The sequence below is a fragment of the Ascidia mentula genome, chromosome 2 (assembly GCF_947561715.1).
Source record: "Ascidia mentula chromosome 2, kaAscMent1.1, whole genome shotgun sequence".
Lineage (NCBI taxonomy): Eukaryota > Metazoa > Chordata > Ascidiacea > Phlebobranchia > Ascidiidae > Ascidia > Ascidia mentula.
In genome coordinates this window covers 1,932,309-1,960,288 of record NC_138567.1, presented here as the reverse complement: position 1 = coordinate 1,960,288, position 27,980 = coordinate 1,932,309, and the positions used below count along the sequence as shown (strand labels likewise).

The 27,980-nt window shown below is 40.9% G+C and overlaps 3 protein-coding genes across 3 annotated transcripts in view; 2 read left to right on the top strand and 1 right to left on the bottom strand.

Annotated features, from left to right (window-relative positions):
* Positions 1-15,976, top strand: part of LOC145888769 (uncharacterized) — a 30,910-nt gene extending 14,934 nt beyond the window's left edge. Inside the window, exons 12-26 of the mRNA XM_082979613.1 lie at positions 2,920-3,078; positions 4,059-4,174; positions 5,213-5,395; positions 5,621-5,853; positions 6,209-6,386; positions 7,531-7,627; positions 8,891-9,134; positions 10,212-10,299; positions 10,716-10,980; positions 11,331-11,435; positions 11,784-12,044; positions 12,424-12,697; positions 13,135-13,349; positions 13,725-13,924; positions 14,301-15,976. Coding sequence (XP_082835739.1) covers positions 2,920-3,078; positions 4,059-4,174; positions 5,213-5,395; positions 5,621-5,853; positions 6,209-6,386; positions 7,531-7,627; positions 8,891-9,134; positions 10,212-10,299; positions 10,716-10,980; positions 11,331-11,435; positions 11,784-12,044; positions 12,424-12,697; positions 13,135-13,349; positions 13,725-13,924; positions 14,301-15,548 — 3,866 coding nt within the window. The 3' untranslated portion in view covers positions 15,549-15,976. The remainder of the gene's footprint in view (positions 1-2,919; positions 3,079-4,058; positions 4,175-5,212; positions 5,396-5,620; positions 5,854-6,208; positions 6,387-7,530; positions 7,628-8,890; positions 9,135-10,211; positions 10,300-10,715; positions 10,981-11,330; positions 11,436-11,783; positions 12,045-12,423; positions 12,698-13,134; positions 13,350-13,724; positions 13,925-14,300) is intronic.
* The window catches only part of LOC145888774 (glucoside xylosyltransferase 1-like), an 83,672-nt gene continuing 63,771 nt past the window's right edge, over positions 8,080-27,980 (bottom strand). The window contains exon 9 of the transcript XR_014399462.1: positions 8,080-8,092. The gene's annotated coding sequence lies outside the window, so the exon portion shown is untranslated. The remainder of the gene's footprint in view (positions 8,093-27,980) is intronic.
* LOC145890352 (uncharacterized) lies at positions 19,976-20,947 on the top strand. The gene is made up of 4 exons (XM_082981341.1): positions 19,976-20,244; positions 20,409-20,434; positions 20,557-20,633; positions 20,833-20,947. The coding sequence occupies exons 1-3, from the start codon at positions 19,988-19,990 to the stop codon at positions 20,625-20,627; spliced, it is 354 nt and encodes a 117-aa protein (XP_082837467.1). The 5' UTR covers positions 19,976-19,987; the 3' UTR covers positions 20,628-20,633; positions 20,833-20,947.

Here is a 27,980-nt window from a genome sequence, read left to right as displayed (position 1 = left end):
AGCGGATTTCTTTGAATTTTAATTTAAACATTGGGAGAAAGTCTTGGGGAGCGGCGGAGACGATTATTAATTCCCAATCCTTTCCATCAAACAAACCAGACTGCGGGTATTGAAACCGCGGGCGATCCGCCGAACTTCCCAAACAAAAACGTTGCAACAACACCGAGGCTCGCCCACATTTTGGAATCACAAGAAACCGAGTCATATCAGTGAAAACCACGAGAATCTCAACACCGGTCTTACCAACACAGACAAGGAGTGACGCAGCCAGAACACCCGCTCAAATCGACAAATATGTTATGACATTTATTTTCGCCACCAACGTGGCGACGAACAATGCCAGGCATTATGACGTCACACTGTTGCGGCGCGTTTCCGTCAGTCGGTTGTTGCTTGTAGAAGGCTCGCGCTTAAATCTCATTTCCGCGCGCGGACTTCGCTTTGTTGTCGATGATAACACCTGCGTCGGCACTAACTTCCAAACTGACGTGTCATTGTGCGATGTCGGGGCCCCGTGCCACCGTCTATTCCGCGGCCCCCGCAATTATGCAGCATCGTGGAGGAACAACCTGTGTTTGGGGTGAAACTAACTTCGACCCGCCGTGACCGCTCACCTGTGAAAATAATGACAGGGCATTAGGACCAAAAGCAAACAAGCTCATGATTCGGCGTCTGGGCCCCCCAATGAGGGACCAATGACGTCATTTCGCCCTTGCGTGGGAGCGAGTAAGGGGTTGGTGGCGATATTCGATATTCGGTTATACGATATTGCCAAACAGGCGAAGAGCTGCTGAACGTGCGAAAGCTAAGCTTGGTTGTTACTTTCTCCTTGGTTGTAGCGAATGAGGTTAAATCCACTTTTCTAGGAAGGGGCGAGACTAAAGGGCCTTGCCTTGATTTATTAATAAGTTGTAAGGTGAGGTCGATCACCTCATTACAATCAGTATCTGGTTCATTGTCCTCTTGAGTGAAAGTTTGGTGATCTTTGTCGTCACTTCCAATGAATGCTGTTGTACAACCTGAGTGGTATAGTTACGGACAACACGGCTTTGTGATTTCGTGCATTGTGTGTTTTATGGCAAACCCACAACAAGAGTTGTTACGCTTCTTCAATCGTTACCTGTCCTTTTCTTTCTCGAAGGTCACGACCTAATTCCACACAGAATATAACATAATTTTTCTGTCTTTAGGCACGCATGAAAAACTTTTACGCAGATTCCCTGTGTAATAAACATTACCGATTCAAAAAACCCTGGGTTGGTTCATCTGAAATTCCAATTCACCACAAACGCGTGAACTTTTGTCACGTCAAACAAATTTGAACCGAAAAGTGATCTTCTTGGTTATTCCGCACAAACATTGTTATCCGGTCCGAGTCAAGTTGGATCGGCGGAAAAGCTTTTAAATCGATATACAACGCCCTTTGTGGCTGGCATGGAGTTATTTGTGCGGTCGAAACTTGATGCAAAACACACGAGTCGTTCGAGAAATCAACCAACTCAGTCTGGAAACCCACGTTTACTTTAGCTCATAGCCTGCGATAGCTCGATATCTGATATTTCGCTTGAAAGGATAATTGCAACTGACTTTACGACTCGCACCTGCTTTCCCTGCGAACTTCAAGTATATCCAGGAAGGGCGAGTTGACAATATTGAACAAATATCTCAAAAATTAACTTACAACTGTGCTCTCAATTATAGACGGCGAGTTGGATAAATTTGTGTGTTTGAATATTGAAGCTACAGACAGTCAACCATAACTCGACCTGTAAGGTCTTATCGATGCAATTGGTGACTACAGCATGAACCAGCATTTAAACTAATAGGATTTTCACTTCGTGTTTCCGTTCATTCAACGTCGACTGTTATTGAACAATTATCGCCAAGATTAACTTTGAGACAGAGCGCTCGCAATCAGATAAGGTCATTATTCTCAGTAAATATTTGTACAAATAGTCGGCGTTATTCTTGCTGTTAGGGTTAACAGCAGTCTGGGTCACTTCGTGCTAAAGAAATGCCAACAAAAACGAATGACGCCAAAACAAATTGCAGTCAGGGCTGGTCCTGGGATTACACGAAAATGCAGGATTATGCAGATGAACTTCATCCCTTTCTTGTTGGTCTTCTATGTAAACTGCCGAGGCCGTTTCTGAAGCGCGGGCCCAGATCCATTTAAACAGGTCAAATGTGAGGGCCGAACTGATTAGAAGTAGATTCTTTTTTATGTTACCTGTTCTATATAGTGGATATAGGTCTGGTGAATGTTCTGCTAAGCTTAATGTGGTTTGCAAACAGAGCTATATTGTATTCCAAACCAGCAGTAAAGCTCAATTACAAACATCAATACATCTCAAAAATTCAAAAACAAAACTGTTTCCGGAAAAGATATTTTCGGTCGATCCGTGGTGCCTTTGGGCGTTTGCCCTTGAATTGTGGCGGCCCTACTACGTGTGTGGGACTCAAGGTCAATATTTAACCTTCACGCTTGGTTGACAAGCAACCCACTAATATTTGTTACAAATCAAACCTGTGGTAGCGACGGTGTGCGGAATTATGGATAGTTGAGGGAGATAGTTGGTTTCCTTTGAAATAAAGAATTTTTTTTTTTTTGATTTGGAAGTTGGCCAAAACCTAAATTTAATAGTAACTTATATACATACGTTTATAAATTTTCTTTCACAATAATCCAACTGCAACTTTAATTACCAACAACACACTTCACCATTTAGATGCGGGGCTTGAGCTTTACATTTTTTTTCTTCACGATACGAGAAACTAAAACCAATTAGCAATACAGAATAACAAACTTTTCAACGTTAAAATCCATCAAGAGAGTTTATAACCTGTTTATTAAACCATGCTATTTTGTTTACTGCACTCGAAATAAACCCCACAATATTAACATACGACATCGTGCAGGCAAGCTGCTGTCCTGGCAGCCCTGGACCAAGTGTAGCGCCACCTGCGGAAAAGGAACACACAAGAGACGACGCATCTGCACGGGGATTCCCCCGAATGTGAAAACGTGCAAGGGAAGACAACAGGCGACTCGACGATGCCGACTCAAACCTTGCCCCGGTAAGAGCTGTCGTTAATCATGTTAAGCTTAAAACATTCGACGCTTTAAACAGTACTAGCAGTAACGATAAGAGTGTTTCGGGTCATTTTATATTGGTCGGTAGATAAGTCTTTCTAATATGTTTGCCATTTCTTGTGTGGTTGTGTTTACCTCAATTTTTTTTTATTTTTTGGAATGGAGAAATTCAAACGAACTAAATTCTCAAATGAACCAAATATTTTAACTGATTCGATTTTATCCAATACTGCACTAAATTAAAGAACAGAAGAACCCAAGTGACATCACTTGGCTCTTATTTGAACATTAGCGTTCGATCTTGTAAAGCTGTGCAACTCACACTATTGAGCGAGCGGTTATTTCGTTTGAATTTCTCCATTCCAAATAAATACAGGGCCAGCACTAACCAAGACCAGGACTTACTGCCAAGTACGCACACCATAAGAAAGAGCTAATTTTAGTGAGAAACGTGATCACAATGTAAAACACAAACCACTGTGTTTAGTAAGAATTATTGGGCGAGAGCTTCTCCATGATTTAAAGCTCTCTGATAAGGAAAACCGATTGTGGCGCCTTATAGAATAAAGATAGTTTGGTTGAAGTCCTGGCTTATCGGGTTTAAAGGAACGTCAAAATTCGTCCTGAGTTTGGAAGTCAACAAAGCATGACATTGAGCCGCTTGTAAAATAGGAGTTAAGTCGTTCCCGTAATAATCATCATATAATGAAACATTGTAAATTGCTGCGCCTTGAAGAAGAGGCAGACGAAACGTCGGTTACATGAAAATCTACGTTTATCTATTGTCGGAAGGACAGTTCCTCATAAAATTATAATAAATTTCATTTTAGCTAAGTTTTTTAGGGTAAAGCTACTACCAGTTTTATTGAATGCATTCTTATTGTATACAATTGATAAGACCACGATTTTTACAAACTTTAGCATAGAAATCCTATTTTACGACTAATAAAACTTATTTTCTCAGGTGTTTGCTCCAGTTACGGCGACCCCAACTATACTACGTACGATGGCTATCCGTTCAACTTCCAGGGAGATTGTGGTTACATTTTGTCCAAAGATGTCGAGGGCAACGAGTTTGAGGTAGTTCTTGTCTTTGAAACTATTGTACGTTTCTGCTTCAGACCATAAGTTTGTTAAGCCCCGGACCTTAGCCGCTGAAATTATAAGCCCAAAACTGAAAAGACGATTGATGCCCAAATGAATATCCTTATATCGCTCTGTATGTTCGTCTGATGATAGCTTAAAAGTATTTGACGTCGGTCACATCAGCGATCAATTTGTTTGCATATAAAGGATTAACGTTGCAGCTTGGGGCTATATTGCCTCAATGCCATTGTCTTGATTCAATCGTACTCATCATCCTCTAACGTGACAGGCTTGTCTTGTCTACAGGGTTTGTTTATTAGAAGTGAAAAACTAAATCAGTTCATGTGCATTTTTATGATTCCTTGCGATAACGTTATGTTGTTTATTTTCAAAGTACATTCTAAACGGAATATTTATTTCCTGTAAGTTACTTTGTATTCAAACATACACTGCACCCATGTAAAGGTGAAGAAAGCTGGTGTTGCCAACAGAAGGCCACTTATTTATTTAATATGCATAGTTTTGGAAAAAGGATATAGTTTAAACTTTATGAATTCAGTCACAAGGTTTTTTTCTGAATAATGAAACGGAGTATCTAAAAAGTAAAGCTACATTGCATTTCATTAAAAAAAAATTAATCAAAAATATGCATTTATATATGACTTCAAACATTGAAAAATTACAGTCTTAACCATAAACCGCAGATGCTGGCCTAGCGATCACTGTACCTTGTAATGGCAATAAAGAGGACCAGCCTGGCTGTTATTAGGAATATATATTTCGCCCTGTGGGCATCATCAATTCCTTCAAAGTAAACACAACAATAAAATGATGCAAAAACGTTGCCTGTTGTAAATTTCAGAAGAATGAGGGAGTATTCCTCAAGCTAAATTGTATTTACACTTACTACAGGAAAATTTAAAAAAAATAACCTCCAAAAATATGCATTTATACGTGTATAGTGTTTGTCAGTGCGTAGAGTTCATTCTATACCTAAGTGTAATACTTAACTAAACTTTGTTGTATTTGAAGATAGTCCAGTACAACGCCGGCTGTGGAAACCATCTCAGTTGCACCCACAAGGTCACAGCCACTCTCGCCTACCCTGGTCTGTCAAACTTTGTCGAAATAAGCCGACAAAATACTGTTTTTATCAATCGAGCTCCTGTCACTCTTCCACATGTGCTGCAAGATGGGAACATGACTATTGCTCAGGTGGGCGTTCTTATTCTATTCTAGTGACTACTGTACAAAATCCCGTATTTATGTATTTTTCCTGTGCGTAAAATTAAACTTGCAGCAATTAAAGGATCTAATGTTTGAATCAGTATTTGAAAGCTACAATGCAAAATTGAGAAGGGAAAGTATTATTTTTAGGATGGGATTTCGTCTGTTTTTTATTTCTATCAGATTTTCTAATTGTCACTTCTTCATCATTAGATCGGCTTGTTCACGGTACTGAGAATAAAAGACAAAGTGGAAATCCAATGGGCGATCCCCCATCGTATCTACGTCATAGCATCAGGAGATTACACGCAAAGGACTGTGGGACTTTGTGGCAACTTCAACGGTGATCGGTCGGATGAACGGTTAAACAGGGGTGGAAAACCTGCACGGACTGATGTTGAATTTGGACAGAGTTGGTCGGAACCCGATGGCAGTTTAAATTCAAGGTAATAACAAGAACGTATACAATTGTAGAAATATGGCTTGTGTTTAAAGCAATACAGCCAATATACAATAACTGAGCTTCAGACAATCACTTGTCAGGTTTCTTTAGAGCCACTTTTGATGAAGGTTTGTGTAAAACAATCTTTTCGAGAAAACTCGTGCAACACGATCCACCTGTTTCGGTCAACTATCCAAAACTTTACACAGAAAATCTAACTGTTCTTAGAGGTAACGGTTGATCTAAGAACAGCAATTTTTACAAGTGCTAACAGATAAAAAAAACTTACAAAAGCACAAAGCTTACAAAGACGTTCAAACTCGAAACGCATAGTCAAATGTGTTTATTGTTTGTTTTAGTTGCACGGCAGTCTTGTCCGACCGAAACAGATGCCACGGGGCTTCCCCGAGTGCACAGAACAGATCTGGTTCCTGTACAATCATTAGGGACAGAAGATTCAGTCCCTGTCACAGTGTTGTGAGACCTGAACGATACGAGGCAGCTTGCAGGTCTGACATATGCGCATCTCCCATGCAGGTAAAGTTAAATAGAACTTTTTAATGATATCTTGTGATATTATCGTTAGTGGTGGTGCGGGTTCCTGTACTTTTGCTGCTGCTGTTTGTCAGTATTTGTTATATTTCTATTGGGGAAATACCAAAACTATTTTCTGCTTGTGGAAGATTTGCTTCCACAATTAGACTGTAGATTTGTGTAGATTCGTCGGCACGATTTCCAATGAACTTTTCCACAGAACAATTTCATATTTATCAACACAGAAAATAGAAAAGCCAAAATAAAACAAAATTGAAGAATATCACATTACCGACGGCAACAATGCCAAATCAAGCAAATAAAGCAGCACTTTACCTGAAATACCTGTACAGTGGGTCGCCCTTACACATTACGCGCCCGTACAGCGCCAGCAGGCAATTGCAGATAGATCACAGACCAAACTGTACAATCAGGGTCCAAGGTCAAAGCGCCCTTTAAGCTTCCCTTTCTTGCGGTTTCAAGATTTTGCTGATGGCTTTGGACCCGGATGAAAATTTGGCGCCTATCAAAGATCTGATCGCGCGAACGAAGCGCTAAGCGCTTTTTCGCTAATATCGCCAACACCAAAAACAAACGCATCTCAAAAATTGGCAGCTTGGCATTTAATGGCGGTTTTTCTGAAATTCAAAAACGATCAGTTGAGAATGAGATTTGCATCTGCTGTGATCGTGTCGTCGCATTTCATCTACTAAAAACTTGTTTGAATTCGCGCGTATGCTGGGATGAAACATAAGTGGACTTTGAATAGGTCCCGAGTTAGGGTACTCTATCTATAACGACATTAGGCAATGTTTTTGCTTTTTACAATCGTGGCATGTAATTTATTTTTAAGATTTTATTATTTTCTTGTGATTTCTCTCTGTTTTTAGTCAAGTGCTACAGTTACGAATGAAAAATAAACCAGTTACAAAAATAAACGAAAAATTTTAGAATCCAAACGATATTTACGACCCACGATGCCCATAAGTATAAATACATACATATATATATATATATAAATGGAACTTGTTACTAACCAAACAATCACGGCTTTTACACAGAAGCAATCAAACAAAAAATCTACGTATTGTTTTCGCGTGCAACGAGCAATCAAAACTTCCATATTATTACCTTTATATTTTTTCAGGAGTTGAACACATACCTGTGTACAGCCCTTTCCGCCTACACGGAAGCTTGTCTGAGGAAAGGAGTAACATTGCATTGGAGAAGTCCCGATTTATGCCGTAAGTCGATGCAACTAAATAGTAGGAATTATCAACAGATATCGTCACACTAGCAAGACCCGGATTTCTCAATCCAATAAGTTAGCATACGAAAATGTTAAGAGTTTCAAAATCATCAACAGTACTATTTGCAAAGGGATATTGGTATAAAATAGGCCTACACAATCAGGCATTGACAAGAAAATGAGTAGCATGTTTGTGTTGGCCCACATGTAAACTTTACTTCGGTTAGCAACTGGCCATGGTGTTGTAAACACTAAAGATTTCGTGTATTTATCGGGAAATACTTATTTTTACCACTTTGTCTGCGAACTTTCACGTTAGGCTCCAATGATTTCCGGTAGGCGGATTTTTATAGCTTCGGGCAAACAAATCGACTGCGCTAACCTTGTGCAGTGATACGGCTCATCAATATAATGTAATCGGTTGGCTTTGTAAGACAGGGTGAAGTAGGCATATTGTTATCTCCTTTACATCCAATTTTGATGCGGAGTTTTACCATCACCACTTTCATTTGCTCAAACGAATCGCTTTCGTTTTATCTAATATTCATGGGTTCGAACATTGAAAAGAATTTGTAAAGGGAACTGGTAACACTTTTCTTGACTAAATCATCCTAAAAATTAAAAAGAATTAAAAAAAATTGGACAAGAGGGCTATAGAAATTCATCAATATTGTTTACTTGCAACAACGCATTAGTACTTTGCAACAGCCAAGATGGAGGCCAGAACTTTTGTTTTTACTCAAAATAAGTTATAATTACTATAGTGGTCAACCACCCATAAAAAGAATAAAAGCGTACACTTCATTATGTGGTCGACTCAAGGTTGCCTAAAATCACAAGTAATTATTATTTAAGATTTTGAGGTTGTTTGCTCTAATTATCTCATTTTCCACAAAACCAGATAAGGAAAATTCATGACCGGGCAATTTTTTTTGAGGTTTTCCATAAGCTTAACTTTCTATCTCCTAACTGCATTCTTGAAGAGCGTTAATCACACATAGATAAGATATGATGTGCCCTCATCAATTATTTTGAAAAGTGTAAATACCTTGCATGTTTATTGATTATTAGACAAATTTCACTTCTTGTTCATCACCGTTTATTTTACTAAAGTTTTCTCAAAAAACATTCGAACGAACTTACTAGAGCTTTAAACAAACAACGTTTACCCAATATAGTTTTAACAATGCAGCATTAAACCAATTAAAACGTCCTAATAAACACGGTATAAGCTATTTACAACAACCTTTACGTTTAGCTGTGACCTGCGAAAGGCATCAAACGTACAAGGAGTGTGGGCCCAACTGCCTTCATTACTGTCCGACATTCGTTGCTGACGGTGAAGTGTGCGTGTCTCACGGGAGTTGCCTACCCGGATGTTATTGTCGTGACAACACCGTCCTCCACAACAACAGCTGCATCCCTCTCTCTCAGTGTCCGTGTCGCTTTAATGACATGGTGTTCGGGCCTGGAGCTCGCCACGACCTCAACTGTCAACGATGGTAAGAAGTCTTTGTACCTCTTTTCATGTAAAACCTTTCCCAAAAATGTTTTTGTAAAGTTTTTTAAGCTTGATATTTGTATGTACCTTGTAATTGTCTGGTCCATTGGGTCAAAGGTGAGATGGCCCTATCTAAAACTCAAGGCAAAAGATGAGAAAGTTTAAAGTAAGGTATCAAACTATGACCGAAAAATGTCTTCCTTTTAGTAATTTTGTGGCGCTTTTGTAATGACCTAAATGTATGTCGAAAATGCTTAGTTGCCCAACCAAGTATGGTGTTTGCGACGGGCCAAAATGATGTTTTAAGCACATATCTGACACTTTCGAATTGCAAACAAAACAGTGTTAAAAAACTGTTACAGAACAAGCATATCGATCAGAGTTAGTAATTTCCACGGATATCTTGTTGTTTAGCAAACACAGGTGTTGCGATACTTAGTCTCATTAAAGTTCACCTGCTGGCATCCCGTAAACAGCAGCAAGGCAGCAAACCTCAAAAAACCTTCCTAATTTTGTCGCGGTTTTAAACCCTCAGCGTCCTTAAAGGTCTGTGGATGAAAATGGACGATGGTAAATAAACAATTTAGCGATAATATCGAAAATCTTCACGCCAGAGAGAAACGCTCTTCTGTTTTAGTTCAAACGCCAGAGAGAAAAGAGTGATTGCGAATTACTCAAGGTTCCTCAGCGCTCTCCACCCTCAAAAGGGCCTTTGTTCGGTTTGCTTCTGGCAATTACGGAATGTAATTATTTATAGTTATTTTACCGCGCCGTGAGGTGATTGGCAGCATTGACCAAGCGCCCGACTCATATACTAAGAAGAAAACCTGATCGGGATTCGTGCCCAGGATATCCTAAAAATCATATGAAAGATTAGTTCTCGTACCGTACTCTATAGTGACACCTTACAGATTGTTAAAGACATTTTTCTTCAATGAGTTGTTTGCTTGATCTATGTAAGGCCCAGTAGAATGCATTTACAGGTTTCGTGACAAAGATATCACGGGTTCGAACCCCAGTGTGGTAGAAACATCATTATATTGTTGATATTGGTCGATAACATTATTTTCCTTTTCAGCACATGCATATCCGGATCGTGGAAGTGCGGATTCAACAGTAATTCTTGCAACTACCCTGCCACCGTTATAAGAAATCCACGTTCGCAGGTGGAGTATGTAGCACAGTATCTTAAATGATAAACCTCGTTTTCCCCAGATGGAACATAAAAAAGCAGTTGACTTCTAACTTAAATCAGCACAATATGCCCTTTTTTCAAAAGCTTATTTTTGACAAACTGGTTTCAATCTGGAAGAAAACACAACGCGATGCATTGTGCTTCATTTGTTTAATGGTTTAAGCATTTAGTCGCTAATTCGTTCAAATTCGATAGAAAAATTGCCGGTCCAGGCAGAATTTACCGAAATATTCTGATTTCAAACTGTTTGTGGTCGGAAAAACCTCCAAACCGGTTTTGATCAAAAACCGAGACGTTAAGTTCCTAATCGATTTCCGATTTATCGGCTACTTACAAAACGGTAACTCAAGCATTTCATCGCTTATCCGTTGATATCCGATATTCTAGATCGTCCCTTTCGGCGATTCCGTGACGTTGTGTTGTGGAGTGGTGGGGATTCCCCCTCCAGTCGTTCAGTGGTACCGCGAGGGTTCGAGAATTCAACCGAGCGAAGACGACTCGCGTCAGACGGGAAGCAACTCGAGTTTCGACGACATGAACTCGACTTTGCACCTGCGCAATGTTTCGATAAAGGACGCGGGATCTTATCACTGCAAAGCAGTGAACAAAGGTGGTTCGCACAAGTCCGAGATTTCCATTGTCACAGTCGTAGGTGAGTCGGGGGTGCTTGAATCTCGTTGGAACTCGTGTTTTGGGATGACGTCATGACAGCAGCAAATATTTTTTGATAATGCTCGGTAAAACATATATAGCTTCTATGCCTTTCCAAAACGTTCTGCCTTTAATTATACTTTACTTGTGAAAAAGAAATTAAGAGGTATTACAATTACGAGACCTTAACGTATCCAGTCCTCTGGGTCACGCAATGTTTACAAAATCAAGTTTTCATTATCTTATCCATGTGTGTGGTCTTAGCCGGACGATCCGACTCTTAATTAGTTTTGACAACAACCGCTCGGAAGTGAGGCAGTTGGCACTAAGCAGTTTGAATCACCTTTGCAGACCCAGCCATGTCGTCGTGCGATCCAACACCAAAAACAAATTACGTCAATTTGCCTGAGGGTTGCTACGTTGCTACGAGATACGGAGGCGGCTCATTGGATGGAGGTAAAAGAAGTAATATTACATAAAGTCCTTGTTCGGGAGACGAACTATCGTGATTTATTGTTCCCTAATGACGTTTGGAGTTAATAAAGAAAGGAGAAAGGCATTCAATTCATGCCAACCCTAGTTTCAAAGAGGAGAAATGCATTTCTAAACGACTTTTGCAAACAGTCATTCAAAAAAAGTCTTTTCTGACTACTCCTGAAGGTGACAACCGAAACTTCATGAAAAATCAACGGTTTTAAATTGCCGGAAAATTCGTTGTTGTAATATTAATATGTCTGGAAACATTAGTAACAAAATAATTTACGAAAAAAATTACAATTTTCTCATCACATCTTCCAATTTCAGTTGCCAACAACGTCATCGATCTTGGCTCGTGCGACAAGAAAACTTGCTACTCTCCGATGACGTCACAGCGTGTCTACGCACAAGCGTGTTCTCAAACCAGCCACTGTTGTCAAGCATCGAGGACTCGACCGATCAAAGTGCGTTGTCGCCACCAGCTCTACAACACCTCTTTCGACATCACGGTGATCGAGAAATGTTCTTGTGGGCTTTGCAGCAGCAAGATGACCTTTGTAGAGGGCGTTGTCAAGGCAACCGGAAGCGGTAAGTTTCTTCTGTGGCTATTTCGTCTCCTGCTGTTGCCATGTTCTCAAATAACATGGTCGGTTGTGGCAAATTCACTGCCCTATATTCTGGACGTTGGTAATTATCAAGTTTAGCTCGAGTCTTCTTTTTTTATCATTTACCAATTAAGACTGGACGTATTCGAAATATCTTCTGTTGTTAACCGTTTAAACCAAGTCAAGGGTTAACTTAAATACCAGTAACCGATCTTTACACAATATAAACTAGCTTTTGCATTCAGTCGTATATGCGTATTGTTTTCAGTGAGCCGCAAAAATACATGGCCATCTGTCCGCAGCCCACAAAGTAAATACGTATTGCGTCCACAGCTAATCAAGAACGATTGATATTTTCACAGGAAGACCTCTCCGACACGTATTGATTAGCCACCAGGGGCGCCCGTTAGCCTACACGTCTCGAACTGGAACTTTCCGAATCGCCCTCTCTCATATCTCTTCAGATACTCGTCACGTGACTTTGACGTTTGTTGACGAACTGTTTAACGCCCACGTGACCGCGATTCGAAACGTCCTGGTGTTGCCAGGTGATACCGCGATTCATGAGATCACAATGAACCCATACGGAAGACCGATTCGATTTCGCGCGTCTAGAGGTCTTTCACGCAGTTACAGGTGAATATGACCTCACAAAAGGATAATAGTCACCTCGAGTGTGCAGATCCTAATTGTTTCCATCCGACATGCGTAATAGATACCTTTAAACACGCCCCATTGCCTTATATAATTATAGAAAATGTTTTGAAACTGGTCGAAACTGCTGGGTTCGTTAAGGAATATTTCACTTCTCCCAAGTAAAAAAATACATACTTTAGCAGATAAAATAGTGTCAATTTTTGCTAAATATGAAAAATAACGTTTTGGAATGTACGTACAACACCATTAACCAATATATTCCAAGATGAACAACAACCGTTAATGTAGCCTCCAGTTTCCTTTGCTAACATTGGAATTAACTTTTCTGTTGGTAAATTTACATTAAGCTACGCTATTAGTTCTTATGTGAAATGTAATTTCATCAGCTCACAGTAAAAATGTAAACGAATCAACAGGATTTCATCTGGAACAGCGAACGCGATGCGACTTCGAATTCCACCTCATGCCGTCATCCAGAATGGGACAAGAGAACCTTACAGGGGCGTGGTGGTTGCCAGGGTAACCGTCTTCGACCAGAACAATCTTCACCGATTTACGGATGCCCCTGGTACCATTGGGAACAACATCGCTATCAACATCAACGGAGATGAACAAATTCTTTCCCCTTACGGTAGTTACCCTTTTTTTATATTCGTATGTTTATCTTCTTTTAAATCTTTGGGTTCGAACCTTACCGCGAGCGTTTTTTTTTGTATCCAAAAAAATAGTTACATTGATCCAGCTTGGCTGTTATAACAGAATACCTAATGATCGATATATGTCGGTTAAGATCGCCAAGTAAAACACTTTACGTTGGAACAATCTTCACTACAGTACATGGTTTCAGGTCGCTTTTTTTTCGATTAATCTACTTTTATCTGTGATTTTTTGCCGTTTGGTATTTACAAAAATATGTGTTGTATATCCAGATTAAAAAGAAAGTAAGCTGATCGCATATTTTACCTAGCATACAAATATTATTGTTTTACTAACCGATTTTCGGCAGTGGTTGTCATCGTCTCCCTGCGTCTTCGCAACGGACAACCTGTCGATCTGATGCCTGGAAAATCCGCATCGCTTGGATTTCGTTTTGTTTCCATTCGACCCGAACTTCTTTCGTGGGTGTTGGATGATCTTACCGGCTACTGGAGGGAGAACACCGAACGCCTAACAGTGAAGTCAAGTCTAACGAGGCGGAATGAACCGGTGAGGGTTATTTCAAAGTATGATGTTGGCGTTGGAACGAATGTGAATGAAACAAATATTCTTAATTCTGAGACTGAACACTGAACACTGATTTATGGGCGGTTTAACCAATAATGCATGGCATAAGTTTTTGCCAAAAAGTTTTAACCAAATAAAACATGTTAGTGTTTTCAGCACTATGGGCCAGTCTGTTTATTCTCAGAATTTGAGTAAATCCGTTATTAGTGTTCTCAGTTCTCTTGCATGGTAAATTCCTCCAATGGATTCGAACTAAAATATGTTCGGTTGGAATGATATTTGTTGGCATGGAATGTTAAATAGCCACTCATTCAAAACAACTTAAACTGAGTTTTCTTCTACTCTTCCATCTCATCAGATACTCTTGGTTATGACGGCCATGAAACGCTTCAATACACCATGGGCTCTCGGTTCAAGCAAGATGCCTTGTTATCTCCGCACACAAGCGGTCGACGAACGCAACGAGACATTGTCGGGAGTGAAGATATCTTTCACCACAGACTACAACAAGCTCAGGGCTGCTGGAAGCAGAAGGAGATCGACTCCAACCAATACCCGTGAGCTCAACTTCCCCAAGTTGCAAGTGGCAGGATTGACACGTGGCAAGCACCAACCGCATGGCATATGTCTTCCGGTAGGGTGTCACGACGCCGGTGTCTTGTACGCCTCCAAGCTCGGCAACGATCTCGTTTTGCTTGAACCAGAAGCGCCACCTAGCGGCATGGGACGTATACGCGAATACAGATTTGTGCGCCACGGCGCCATCCCGCGGCAGGTTTTCACAAACCGCGTTTTGGACACGAATGTGACGTACAACGCCACTGGCTTGTCGAGCCACTACGGTTACTTCCAGAGCAAAGAGGAATGCCAGAACACGAGGCCAAACTATCAGACTTACGTGTTCAGAGACCAAAGCAACCAACATGACAACAAAGTGATCGAGTTGTTCGGCATGATTTTCCACAAGGATAGTCGCTACGTGAAACGTCACAGTGACAGAGTTGAGTATTGTCACATCAAAGTTAGAGTGCGTTTCCATTCCTCGTTTGACTACCGAGCTCACCAAACCAACGTCATACACTCAGTGACGTTCAAGAACTCTTCGAGGGCTCCAAATGGCGAACCGACCTTGCTTGGTTGGAGCCACGAGCCTTTGAGGCCCCCGCTTTCCATGCAGGCTGCAGATGACACGCAGTTCGTATGTGTCGAGTACGTCTGCGGCGAAACCGTAGCGGAGGGTGAGGAGCTGGTGGTTTACATGTCGGTTCGTCGCGCGGAAGCGAGCGGTGACGTCACAAACGTGCGTGGAAACCTCGCCGAGCGACCGAACTGCAACTTGACCACGACGCCGCCAGACTTTGAAGTCATGCCGGCAATGACGTCACCGAACATATTTTTGCGCAGTGCTGTGTCACCGAACCTGGGCGGGTACGTCACTGTTGACACGGGGGCAAGAGACGAAATCATTCCCAGGAGTCAATTTCGCTTCACGCAGCAGGGAAGTTTCAGACACGTTTTCCAGCATCAGAGGCACGAGGTCTCGAAGCGAAAATGCGAATCTTCTAAACGGGACGCAGAGACCTCGGCCTACTTCGAATGCTGGTGAAGGCGGCGACTCGCGCACGATTTAAGGCAAGATGCGCAGACCTAAGGTCAATGGATTTCCGCGCGTAGGAGTTGAATTCAGGTTGCCCAGCAACGCTTGTACATGGAAACGAGAAACCAGTAAACGGCGGGGAACCTTTTTCTACCAACTCCTGCCGTGAATCACCGAAAATGTTGCATGGAATCTCGCCAAAACTTAAAATAACAGCATCGCTTGCTTCGCAACGCTTGGCATGAACTAAACCCAGCAAACTATCCGGCTTAATTGACATCCCATAATACGAAGAAATTTTTACAAAACGACATTTTAGAAGATTTGTTGCAAATGCATATGTTCACGTGACTTTACAAGCATCAAATGCTACATTATTTTAATGGCAAAATGTTGTGTTTGTTTTACTTTTGCATAGTTCGCGCCCTGACGTTTTATATGGAACATGAGAAGTGAAATGTGAGGGACAGTATTAACGTAACAGTTGCACAGCATCAAATGGTTGCCTGTGACGTATTTCCGCTGCAACGCTCATGCTTTAATTTAGGCTTTTATAAACATTTGGACAATTGTTTTATTTGAAATGTTAAAAGTGTTTCTTTGTATTCCAGTTCCTGTTGCTTCGTGTTGTTGTTTATTCAGCTCCCTGCTGCTTTCTGTATTTCTTCCACAGTTTTATTTCTTGAATTTATTTAAATACGAAAAGACGAGGATTTCTTCGCACCAATTCGTTTTGTATTTCCTTCCGTCTTTGGCGAAAATAAAAGATAAAAGCACTTGTGAATGAAAGACAACACAACGTTAACAATAGGTCGGAGTATTTTGACGCACTAAAAGGCTAAAGTAATTTTAACGTAAGTAAGCTGAAATCAAAACTTTACGGTATTTCTGAACAAAGAAAACGTACTTTCAACGATAAAGCAATCTCACACTACGCGTTTGTGTTGCAAAGCCGTCATTATTGGGTTCGTTAAAAGGTGTCTCCGATCGTAGTTTGTGCCACCCATCAGATATATTGAACTCAGTACCTAGGTCTGGCGAGGAGACGGGAACCCGATCCCTTGTTATTGTACGGAAAGAGAAGCCGCCTCGTCCCGGCTTAAATTTTGACTCAAGGCAATGCATTATCAGTGACCGTGTAGAGTCAACGAAGCACACACACGCGAGGCAGGAAGCGGTGTTTGACGTCTGTCGACGCTGCTTTTCATACACGGAGTCTTCTGTATTTACTCTATCTCTTTGGAGAAGCGCAGACACACCGTAGCCACCAGCAATATTAAAAGAATCATAATGGTGCACTTGGAAACGCATACGAAGCGCTTTTGGTACGAGACCTTGTTGCGTTTATGTCTAAACACACACATGGAGAGGGCAGTAGCCGGGTTTCCACCGTAGAAACTGCTTATATGCAGAAAAATCTCCGGGCATCTGTATGACACGTATTTCCACTTTGCCACCGACTTATCCAAAGCGTTTTGAAAGAACGTGAAAATGTTGATAGCAATGAAATACGCAGTGGCCCCCTCCCAAAATGGATGAGGGGCAACCCCAGATATGAGAACTTCCATCAGAAATGTCAAGCCGCCGACGAAATAACACCATTTTTGCTTTGGTTCTTGCCGCCTCAATCCTTGTTCTTCCACAAGCATATTTGTAATGCAGGCAGTTGTTAATTCGTCAGCAACGTGAACTAACTTGCACAACTCTAAATCACGCTGACGCAAAATTGGTATATTAGTCATTTTACCATGATATGAAAATTTAAGCGATCCACAAAAATCCTACTTTAATTTGAAATATACGATCGCTGTTCTGTATCTAACAACTTTTATTAAATCAAATTGTAATTAAACCTGTTGCTTTATGCAATGATGCAGAGGCAGATTTGACTGCGCACTTATTTTGAAACTTGAAAGAAAGTCCGACCGTTTTGTCGCTGACATAAATTCGTCTTTCGGTTCGCCGGAGTAGGACAAAGCAGAGGTTGCCCATTGAAAAACAAAACCAAAGTAAGCAATGACTTCTGTCGTAACTTCACCTCAACAAGGGCGCAAATCCTGTTTTGACGCAACATATATCTCATGTCATTGACAACTCGCGATAAATTGCTGGCTGCACCTGACACCGACCTCAGACTACCTGGCAATTGTTTGAACGCATTCAAGCGCAGAGTTTCGGTTGACTGCTGCTCCTGGGCTTTGACGTCATTGTTGCGGTGGCGCTAAAATGTGGACAACTTTCAAGAATTTTGACTGCAGTGAATTTTTGTTTGAATGTTTGAAAGCGACAATCTCCCTTTTTCCCTTTCGTGCTATCTGTGCTTGGCGGTTTGCGGTTAAAGTGTTAACATCGTTTATGGAAAGACTATAACATGATATCGATCAAAATCTATTCGATAACTCGTTTCTCCTACGTATATTAAACATCGAACTTCCTACGTTAAAAGTGTTTGAACAACAAACACTTGTTACCGTGTAAGGCATCAGACTCGAGATGCGGGAAAGTTCAAACATTATTCTATACAGACTTACCAGTGCAAGTCGAGCAATAAAATAAAATAATTTCCTCTTTGGAATATACAACCAATGCTTAATGTTTACAAATTTCTAGGGATTTAATGTTAAAATGTAAAACCTTTTTCATGTACTTTCCCACTTGCCCTAAATTATACCAAAATCAATTGACATTTATTTCAATGAAATCCATGCAGTTTGTTTGTCCAATTTTGTTGGTTTTCATCTGAGCTGTCGTAATAAAGTACTATATTGTATAACTTACCACGACAGATGTGTTCTTGTTGCTGTACAAACACAGCTGTACCCGTATCACAAAACAGCTTGAAAAAAACAACATAAGACCGAACGGACGAATCAATTTTTACAAATACCACTGGCGTGTCGCTCCCTGTTGTGTATACGTTCAAACGACATTTAAATTCTTCATATCTGTGGTCATTTCCTGACGAATTAGCTTTAAAATTAACAAACCTTCTCAAATGGAGGAAATGACGTAGCTTAATTAGCAGGAACGTTTGTATAATTTGTCTGGTACGGACGACTGCAATCTTTTCTCTAATAAGTGGCAACGGTTTTGTCTTCATATTCGTCAGAAATGGTTCAAGACTTACACGTCAAACATGTCTAAGTTAAAGTCCTTTCACTTACCATTAAGTATTTGATAATCTCCGTCGCAATTAGCTTTGAGTTTGACCAATGAAATAATTCGCTAAACCATAACATAGGCGACTAACTCGATAACTATTATGGTTTGATCGGTGCCTAAGCTATTTTATGTGTCTCGTTTCTCGTTTCTTGTTTATGTGCGTAGTTTGCGTGCAAAATAAAAAGGAATTTGAGCCTAAAGGCAGAGTTAGCATGCTTTTGCGACGTCACAACTCGCAAACAAAGGTAACACAAAACACCGGAAATGATGTGCTTCGGCCTTATGCCAGAACGCTGATGAGAAGAGGGTTCATGCGAAAAATGGCTTATGGGCTGTGGCAAAGCATTGTAGACTGCATCAAGGACAAACGCTTTAAATGCAGGAGTAAGAATAACTTATGCTCGTTCTCTTACATTTGGACTCATGATTTTTTTTCGTTTACTTCATGGGTGCTTGAATAAATCTTTCTCATTTGATCTTAAATTTCAATCACAAGTACGTATAAAAATTACTTTTACAGGTTTCAAAACAAAATTCTTTGGAATGACGATGTCGCTGAGATGTTGGTAAGATGTCACAAGCAAATGTCATTCAACAGTATTATGTGAAGCACCACAGCTTTGATATCAACAACTTGAATGATTGAATTGTCTGCGGTCTCACGAGTGTTTTTACCCACACAATCTTTCAACTGATAGTTAAAAAGTGCTGACGATTCTGGAATTTGTGTTTGTAACTATTCACTGTTTCATTGTCTGAGTACAATTTCTTCAATGCGCCGTGTCAGTCTCTGTTCTGCAATGTTTTGATGTTTAACATGCAGTCTTTTATCAAAACAGTGCATCAGCTAGTACTATTGTCTGCATTGCCAATGCAAACAAAATAAAGTAAATTAAATAGAAAAATGCTGCAACCTGAATGGAATTCGTACTAAGCGCGACCACAATAGGGAATCAGCGAACTTCCAGAAAAGGATTGGAAGGAAATAATTCCAATTAATGGAAAAATTCTATGAAAATATTAAAAAATATAATACAGTTAAACCTTTGTGAAACAACAATATTTCTTAAAGCCTAGTCATCCGAATTCAAAGGGATTTACGTAGAATCGTTTTACCGCCATCCGTGCTTTTTAAAACAGAATCATTGTTCTATAGCAAGAAATAGTTTTTGGGAATATCACCAAAAAAGATAAAAGACATTTATCAATTGTTGAAATCTTTATAAAAAGAGACAAAGGGGTCGTGAAACAAACAGTACTCTGAAGATACCACCATCACCTTAACCATGAGGAAGATATTCGCTTTCTTGCTTCTTTTCATGTTATTGGTTGAAACTCAGGCCAACCATCCCATTTTGAAAGGAGTTGCCAAAGGAGCTGCTAAGGGAGCAGTTACAGGAGGATTTGCAGGAGCAATTGAAGGCTATGCTAAAGGAGGTATTCGTAAAGCAGCTGCAGGAGCAGCTATAGGGGCAGCTGTAGGAGGAATAAAAGGAGGAATTAAAGGAGGACGTAAAGCTTCAAGGAGACATCGTGGATATCGGTAAGTTTGAGATGTGTTAAAAGGCCCAGAGCTCTGTGTTGCCAATTATTCTTGGTATAAAAAGGCATTTTTACGCATTTTGCCCTAATATGCAATCCCTGAAATTTAAACCCTACTGTACTTAAGACTCTCAAAACTAACTTGTTGTATTGATCGATTTACAGAGACGAAGACATTTCTGAAGCTGATGGTAAGTGGTATAAGCTAATATGCCTGATTATTGGAAATTGTGATTGCAAAAATGTAAAAACGAATTTTTTTATCGTTTCCACGACGATTTTATTATCGTTTCCACGACGTTTCTTGTTACAGTTAAAGCATACATCAATATTCTAAGGGATGTTCTCAATAAGGATTATACAAAGGATTTCAACATGATGTGAACGAAGGTGATGAAATATTTACATCAAGCCTAATATAGTCTATTTGGCAGATATAACCTAGTTGCATTATATGCATCTTTTGCTTAAAATACGGAAAAATATTTAAACCAAACGTTTGAAACGTTGTTATGGCTTTGTTTAATCATAATTCCAAACTTGTAAGTTTTAATACTCATCCAGAATAAACTTGTTATTCATTCAACAGGTTTTTTCGTGAAAAACCAACACTGAAGATGCGTCAACACCTAATCGTAAAACTTCATCAACAAAATTCGCTAAAAAAATTACTTTTTGTGCTTTAATACAACAAAGTTCGTCACAAATTTTAATGCTTTCGGCCAAAATGACAAACAAAGAAAGGTTTAGGAGAAACCAAGAGATGTGATTTTTAGTGCCTCCATCCTTGTGACTTTAAATCAGCGTTGCTCAACAGTGGCCTGTAGAAGGGGCCACAAGCAGAGTCCGCACTTGTTGTGTTGCATTCTTTAAAATCGTTGACGTTTGGTTATTTTTTGCGTAACAAGACGAAGGAAAAGAGTCGACAATCTTTGTTTTAAAACCAGAATATTGACAACACACAAATGCAGTTTCCAAAATCACTGTCACACATTGATAAGATACTACGAAGCTCCACAATGACTTCACACGCAATGCTTACCAATCCTATGTCGGGCTATAGCAGACTTACATAGGTAGATGCACGAGAACACTGTGACAAAGTTCTACAAAAATCCGCAAAAAGGCACTTACGAATGACGTAGCACCTTTAGCCACGGACGTCAGGCACGTAAGGAATCAAACCACATCGGAAATACGAGTGACGTTCTTGTTGTCTTAACCTTGATTTAAAATCTTTTGACGAATGTTAGTGTCTTTCAAAAGTGAAATTTTAATTTGAGCATAAGAATAACAATAAGTAAGCCTACTGTTTTTTACTGGAGATGAACGCATTCGCCGTATTTCCCGTAAAAACAAATATTCAGTCTGTATTCAGTCTGTATTCTTCAGTCACAAACAGTTCAAGTGTATTGATACAAAACGGTGCGCAGGTTTTATAGGCAAAGCCAACACGCAAATAACGCCAGGAACGCAATTATTAGCCACTGAGGTGCGCAGTACATCCACAGGCGTGAGTCGCATTGCCAGACACGCTGATTGCACGGCGAGTCTTAAGCGCCGTTTTGTAAGGTCAACTTTGGGACACATAATGATACAATTACACAACACCTCCCCGCCAATATTGGGTTATGGAACAACGCAAAATGACACTAATAACCATAAAATTTGGGAGGCTTCGGACGCCGTTTCGAGCGCCGGGGTAAACTCTCCCCGTGTGACAACTCCTGCGCCGCAGGTGAATGAGTATTGTCAGGACTAACGATAGTCTCAGGGGTGACCGTGTCGCGCGTATCGGCACGACCGGACTCTTCATCATCGGATGCATCGCGTGATGTTGGGTGATCTGCTGGTTCATCTCCTGGCTCGTCATCTTGGGATGATGCATATCTGGGTCGAAGTTGGTCAATATGTCGTCTCCATATCGGACCTCGGGGAATAACTTTAACCCGAACACTTCGACTTCCGCAACGTTTGATGACCAGTGCGGGAACCCATCGTGGGTCTTTGTCATGCCGTGGTCCGTAATACAGTGCATAGCAAGGATCACCGACGTTGTATGTCCTGTTAACGCGTGTAGTGGAAACACCGTGTTTAACTCCTTGCAACTGCTTTTTCTGAACATCATGTACTGGAGAAGGCATCATGGTGTCAATCTTTGTTCGTATTTGCCTTCCGTTTAAAAGTTCACTTGGGGAGTATCCGCTACTGTTTGGTATACGGCGGTATTGCATGAGAAAAGTTCTCAATGCGTTCATGGGCGGCTCAGAAGACTTTCGTAATGCCTTCTTGAAAGTTTGCACCAAGCGCTCCGCTGCCCCATTGGTCGCAGGATGATAAGGTGCGCCTGTAAGGTGAACAATCCCCCTTTCTTTGCAGTAGTTTCGGAACTCCTCCGATGTAAACGATGGTGCATTGTCGGACACTATTGAGTGTGGATATCCGAAATGCGCGAAATCTTGGTCGAGAAGATCCATTGTTGCTTTAGCGGTGATTGCTTGAGTACGGTGAATGCATGGATACTTCGTATAAGCATCAATTACAACCAACCAGTTGTAACCCATAAAATTTATGGCATGGTCGACATGAATTCGACTCCATGGCTTCTCGGGTAGTATCCATGGATGTACGGGAGCCTTCGGCATTACGTTTCTGTGCTCATCACATGTGCCACACTTTCGACGCATGTCCACAATGTCTCGATCTATGTTTGGCCAGTACACCACTGTCCTGGCCAGTTGCTTCATGCGCTGCATGCCGAAATGGCCCAAATGCAGTAGCTGCAAAACTTTGTCACGTAGTTTTGCTGGAATGACGATTCTGGAGCCATACATAAGAACTCCATATGACGTAGTGAGAAAATTACTCACTTTCCGGAATTCTTCCGTCGGTTCATCGGAAGATTGTCTTGGCCAACCTTCGTGCGTGTATTGAATCACCTTGCTCAATATTGGGTCTTTTGAAGATTCTTTTCGTAGTGCTGAGGAGTCCATTTGCACTTGCATTCCGACTGTTTCGATGGCACAAACGATGTCTACGTCATCAGCACTTTCCTCTCCGTCGAAAGTTGTATCATCGCCTTGTGGAAGTCGGCTTAAAACATCAGCATTATTGTGCTCGTTGGTTTTTCTATACTCGATGGTGTACTGAAATTGGTTCAAGAAAAGTGCCCATCGAGCCAACCTGTTGGCTGCCAAAGCTGGTGTAGGCTTTTGCGGACCAAATAAAGACATCAGTGGTTTATGATCCGTTATCAGGATGAATCTTCTTCCAAACAAATATTGAAAGAACTTCTTTAGAGCGTAAACGATTGACAAAGCCTCCTTTTGAATTTGACTGTAATTCCTCTGGCTTTGTGTCAAAGTTTTAGAAACATTGGCAATTGGTCGCTCACTGCCGTCGGGAAAACGGTGAAACAACGTAGCACCAATTCCAACACTTGATGCGTCACAGGCAATACCCACAGGAATGGATGGATTGAAATGAACCAACACTTGGTCTCTGGATAGTAAGTCCTTCAGCTGATTGAAAGAACGTTCTTCTTTTTGACTCCATTTCCAAGGAATGCCTTTCTTTGTGAGACGGTAGAGTGGTTCTGCTACAGTTGAAAATTCTGCAGGCAAAAATTTTGCATAAAATTGTACAGATCCAAGGAAAGACCGCAGCGTCGGTACATCGTGCGGAGCAGGCATACGTTGTACAGCGTCGACTTTGGAACCCTTCGTGATGCCCTTGTTGGAGAGAACATGGCCAAGGTACTCAACCTGCTGTTGAGCAAATTTGCATTTTTGCTTCCTGCAACGTAAGCCTTTGTCTTGGAGCCGTTGCAACAAACGTTTGAGATTGTGAAGGTGGTCCTTGGCAGACGAACCACTGACCAATATATCATCTAGATATACTGCTACACCCGGTAGGTCTTTAGTGATATCATCCATAATTTCTTGAAAATAAGCTGGCGCAGAACTGATACCAAAAGGCAATACGTTCTGTAATAAAACTCCGCGATGTGTGCTCAGAGCAAGCTTCTTCCGACTTTCTGGTCCCAACTTGATTTGATTGTACGCATCCGCCAAATCGATCTTCGTGAAGCCATAACCACCACCTAACTTCCGCATTAAATCTTCTGGTAATGGCAATGGGTGACGATGAACTTCCAATTGTGAATTGACAGTCACGGAATAATCACCACAAATTCTTAAAGCAGGCTTTTGCGAAGAAGTGATTGATTTGCGGACCGGAACTATTGGCGTACCCCAGTCGTTGAACTTCACTGGAGTCCAAATTCCTTTGCTTATCCCGGCATCTAAAACCTGGGACAAATCACTCTGCATAGCGAACGGAACTGAACGCGGTTTGCAGAAAACTGGTTTTGCGTCGTCCTTAAATTGTACCTCCAGTTCATAATCTTGAAGACAGCCTAAATTGGGCTTAAACAGTTCTGCGAATTCACTGCACAACTTGACACACTCTTCATGTAGTGATATGTCTTGCGGTTCTTGAGCGGTTACGGCTTGTAATACCTCTGCAGCTTGTAAGCTTGACTTGCCGTACAGAACTTTGTCCAACGAAATACCCATCTTCTGTATTCCGTTCCGCCCCACCAAATTCAAACGTGGAATGTCGCAGACGTTGAAATGAAGGTAAGCTACTTTTCCGGAATCTGCATAACTGGTAGCAGACGTAAATGTGCCCATCACCGGCAAGTTGTGCCTGCTTGCAGACTGATACTGCGACGTTGCTTTGTGCAGCTGTGGAGAACCAATCTTCTTCCATGTTTCTTTTGACAGAAAATTTCCGCCGGTAGCTGTATCAAGTTCTATGTTCAGCGAACGATCGTTGATGCAAATTGGAACTTCCAACTTGGGCGTGGCTGCTTCAATACTGGAAACGCAATTCAGTTTCTCAATTCTTTTAACGCCATGGGACGAGCGCTGTCGAATCTTTTTGCGGCAAACGGATTCCAAGTGTCCAGTTAGGTGACAAAATGACAGGTTGCATTCTTGAAACGACATTCGGAAGCCTGATGCGAAGTCTTGCCACATCGATAACATTTCCTCCCTTCAGGTAATTGCACCGTCCTCGAATCCACTTTACGTTTCTCCCACGGCTTAGCTGTAGCACGTACCTTGAACACCGAAGTCGATGGCTGCATCCCGTAAACAGTTTCTTTAGCCACTTTGGCAGCATCTTCGGTTTCAACCGCAATGTCAATCGCACGAGCAAAACTCAATTCGTCATCCTTTGTCCTAAACAGAGCTTTTAAAACCGCCTCGTTTTCAATTGAACAGATAAAACGAGTGCGTAAAGCTTCATCCAATGGATCTATGATGGATGCAAAGTCGCAAGTTGCTGCGCTTTGTCGAATGCGAACAGCGAGCTCTTGAATTGTTTCTCCCGGCTTGCGCTTCATGTCGGTCCAAAACTTGAACCTTTCGCGGACTATGAAACGTTTGGGGTCAAACTGAAACTTCATATGTTGGACGATTTCTTCTAACGTGAGCTCATTGATGTCTCTTGGTGGCGATTCCTGTGCAGCCAAATTGAAAAGCATCTTGTACACCGTTGAAGATTGATTCGTCAAAAATACCTTGGCCAGTCGATCGTCAGGTACCAAATGAGCTTTGGCAAACGTGCAAAACCGGGACCAGTAGTCAACCCACAGCTCTGAAGTCGAATCAAAAGGCAAAAAATTGGGCGTATTTAGGTGAGTTACCGTTGATGCCGTTCCTTCCGTCGATCCTTCACTCGAGCGAGGCTTTCCCAGAATTGCTATCATCGCCTCCATTTGTTCTTGGTGTCGACGTTGTTGTTCTTCATGTTGACGTTCTTGGGCTTCGTGTTGTTCTTGGTGTCGACGTTCTTGTGCTTCAAGTTGACGTTCTTGAACTTCACGTTGACGCTCTTGGGCTTTAAGTTGACGTTGCATCATCTCCACAAGCTTCTCCATGACCAGAAATCCCATCCTCGTCGCCAAATAACTGTTGTATTCTTCAGTCACAAACAGTTCAAGTGTATTGATACAAAACGGTGCGCAGGTTTTATAGGCAAAGCCAACACGCAAATAACGCCAGGAACGCAATTATTAGCCACTGAGGTGCGCAGTACATCCACAGGCGTGAGTCGCATTGCCAGACACGCTGATTGCACGGCGAGTCTTAAGCGCCGTTTTGTAAGGTCAACTTTGGGACACATAATGATACAATTACACAACACTTACCATCATTGTTGCCCCATCTATTACGTGCATGTGCACTTTTACTTCCATAGGCTCTACTTGCTGCCAACCCAGACAATGTAAACATGTCCTATACCTAATATTTAAGAAACAAACGATGACAAAAACATGTGTGACAACAAACTATATAATACAACGGATGATCATAAGAAAAATAAACAAACCGTTCTTCAGTATTTTCAGTATATATCCTATATACACCATAAGACTTTCGCACAAGTGCACATTGGAAGACTATAAAAGTACATTATTACATCTAAATGTTTAGCGAATCGAGTAGGCGGATGATTGTATGATACAAATCTGGGCTGCAACTCTCTATTTGCAGACCGCTGGTTTACACATTATCGGTCCCTTGTAGGACTTTACTTTGGCCAACATGATGGCAAAAATGGTGAGTAAATAAACAATAGTAAAAAAATACACTCAGTTGCAATTCAGTGTCAATTCCAACTCTCCTTAGCACAATAACAATAAAATTGGATATATACCTGAAAGCTTTCTTTAATAGCCCGCATATGTCTGGTTTAAGCTACCAAACGACTAACCAGGATATTCTCTGAAACCTGGCTGTATATTGGCCAATGCAAATATTGGTGACTTGAAACAGCCAGTTTAGGACGATCAACAGAATTACGAATTGAGTCCTCACAATGTTGAAAAAACTGGTTGTTTTAGCCACGATATTACTGTACGATGTATATCTGAGATGGTTGATGCGTTATGTATAGGTGCTGACCATAGGCAAAATAGAATACGGAAGGGTGATAGCGTCCGACAATACAGCGATAGATATATTTTCCTTCACATTGCTAGTTGTGTCAACTAACGACTGATTGTCAACTAATGGGGTGAATTGTTTCTTGCTTTTAAACCACTTTGCGTTTGCATTTTCGTTTGCGAATCACTTTTCGTTTTCAAATTAAAACGTCCGTTTGTTAGTTTCCCAGACAACATTGGATAAAAAGATAATTTCTTGGAAGATAATTTCATCAAAAAACTTGGTCGTTTCTTGGATTTGAATTTTGATTATTTATTGTTCAAGAGTCTTCATTGTGAATGTGAATAAAATAAACTAATTGTTACTATTGGCAAAAAAGCCGCAGCCTGAAATGATTTCGTAGTAATGAGATTAGAAAGGGTCATTGGCAAACTTCCTGGAAACTTTACGGAAGCAAAGGAAATTCCAACGAGAGAAAAATATATATGTAAATAATTATTGATTTGACTAAAGAATAGTGACTTGAGTAGGTAATGAAGTATTTGATAAATTCCACCACAAAAGTTACACCAATCATACAGTTAATGTTTTGTTTTTATTTTAACAAAAGAACAATAATAACTCACACATGGGATAAACAGCTTCGTGAAACAACAATATTTTAACCATCCGAATTGAAAGGGATTTGCATATAGAACCTTTAAACAATGTACAGATCATTACCCTACCCCTTTGGTGCTTTTGTAGACAGAATTATTGTTCTCTACTATGAAATAGTTTT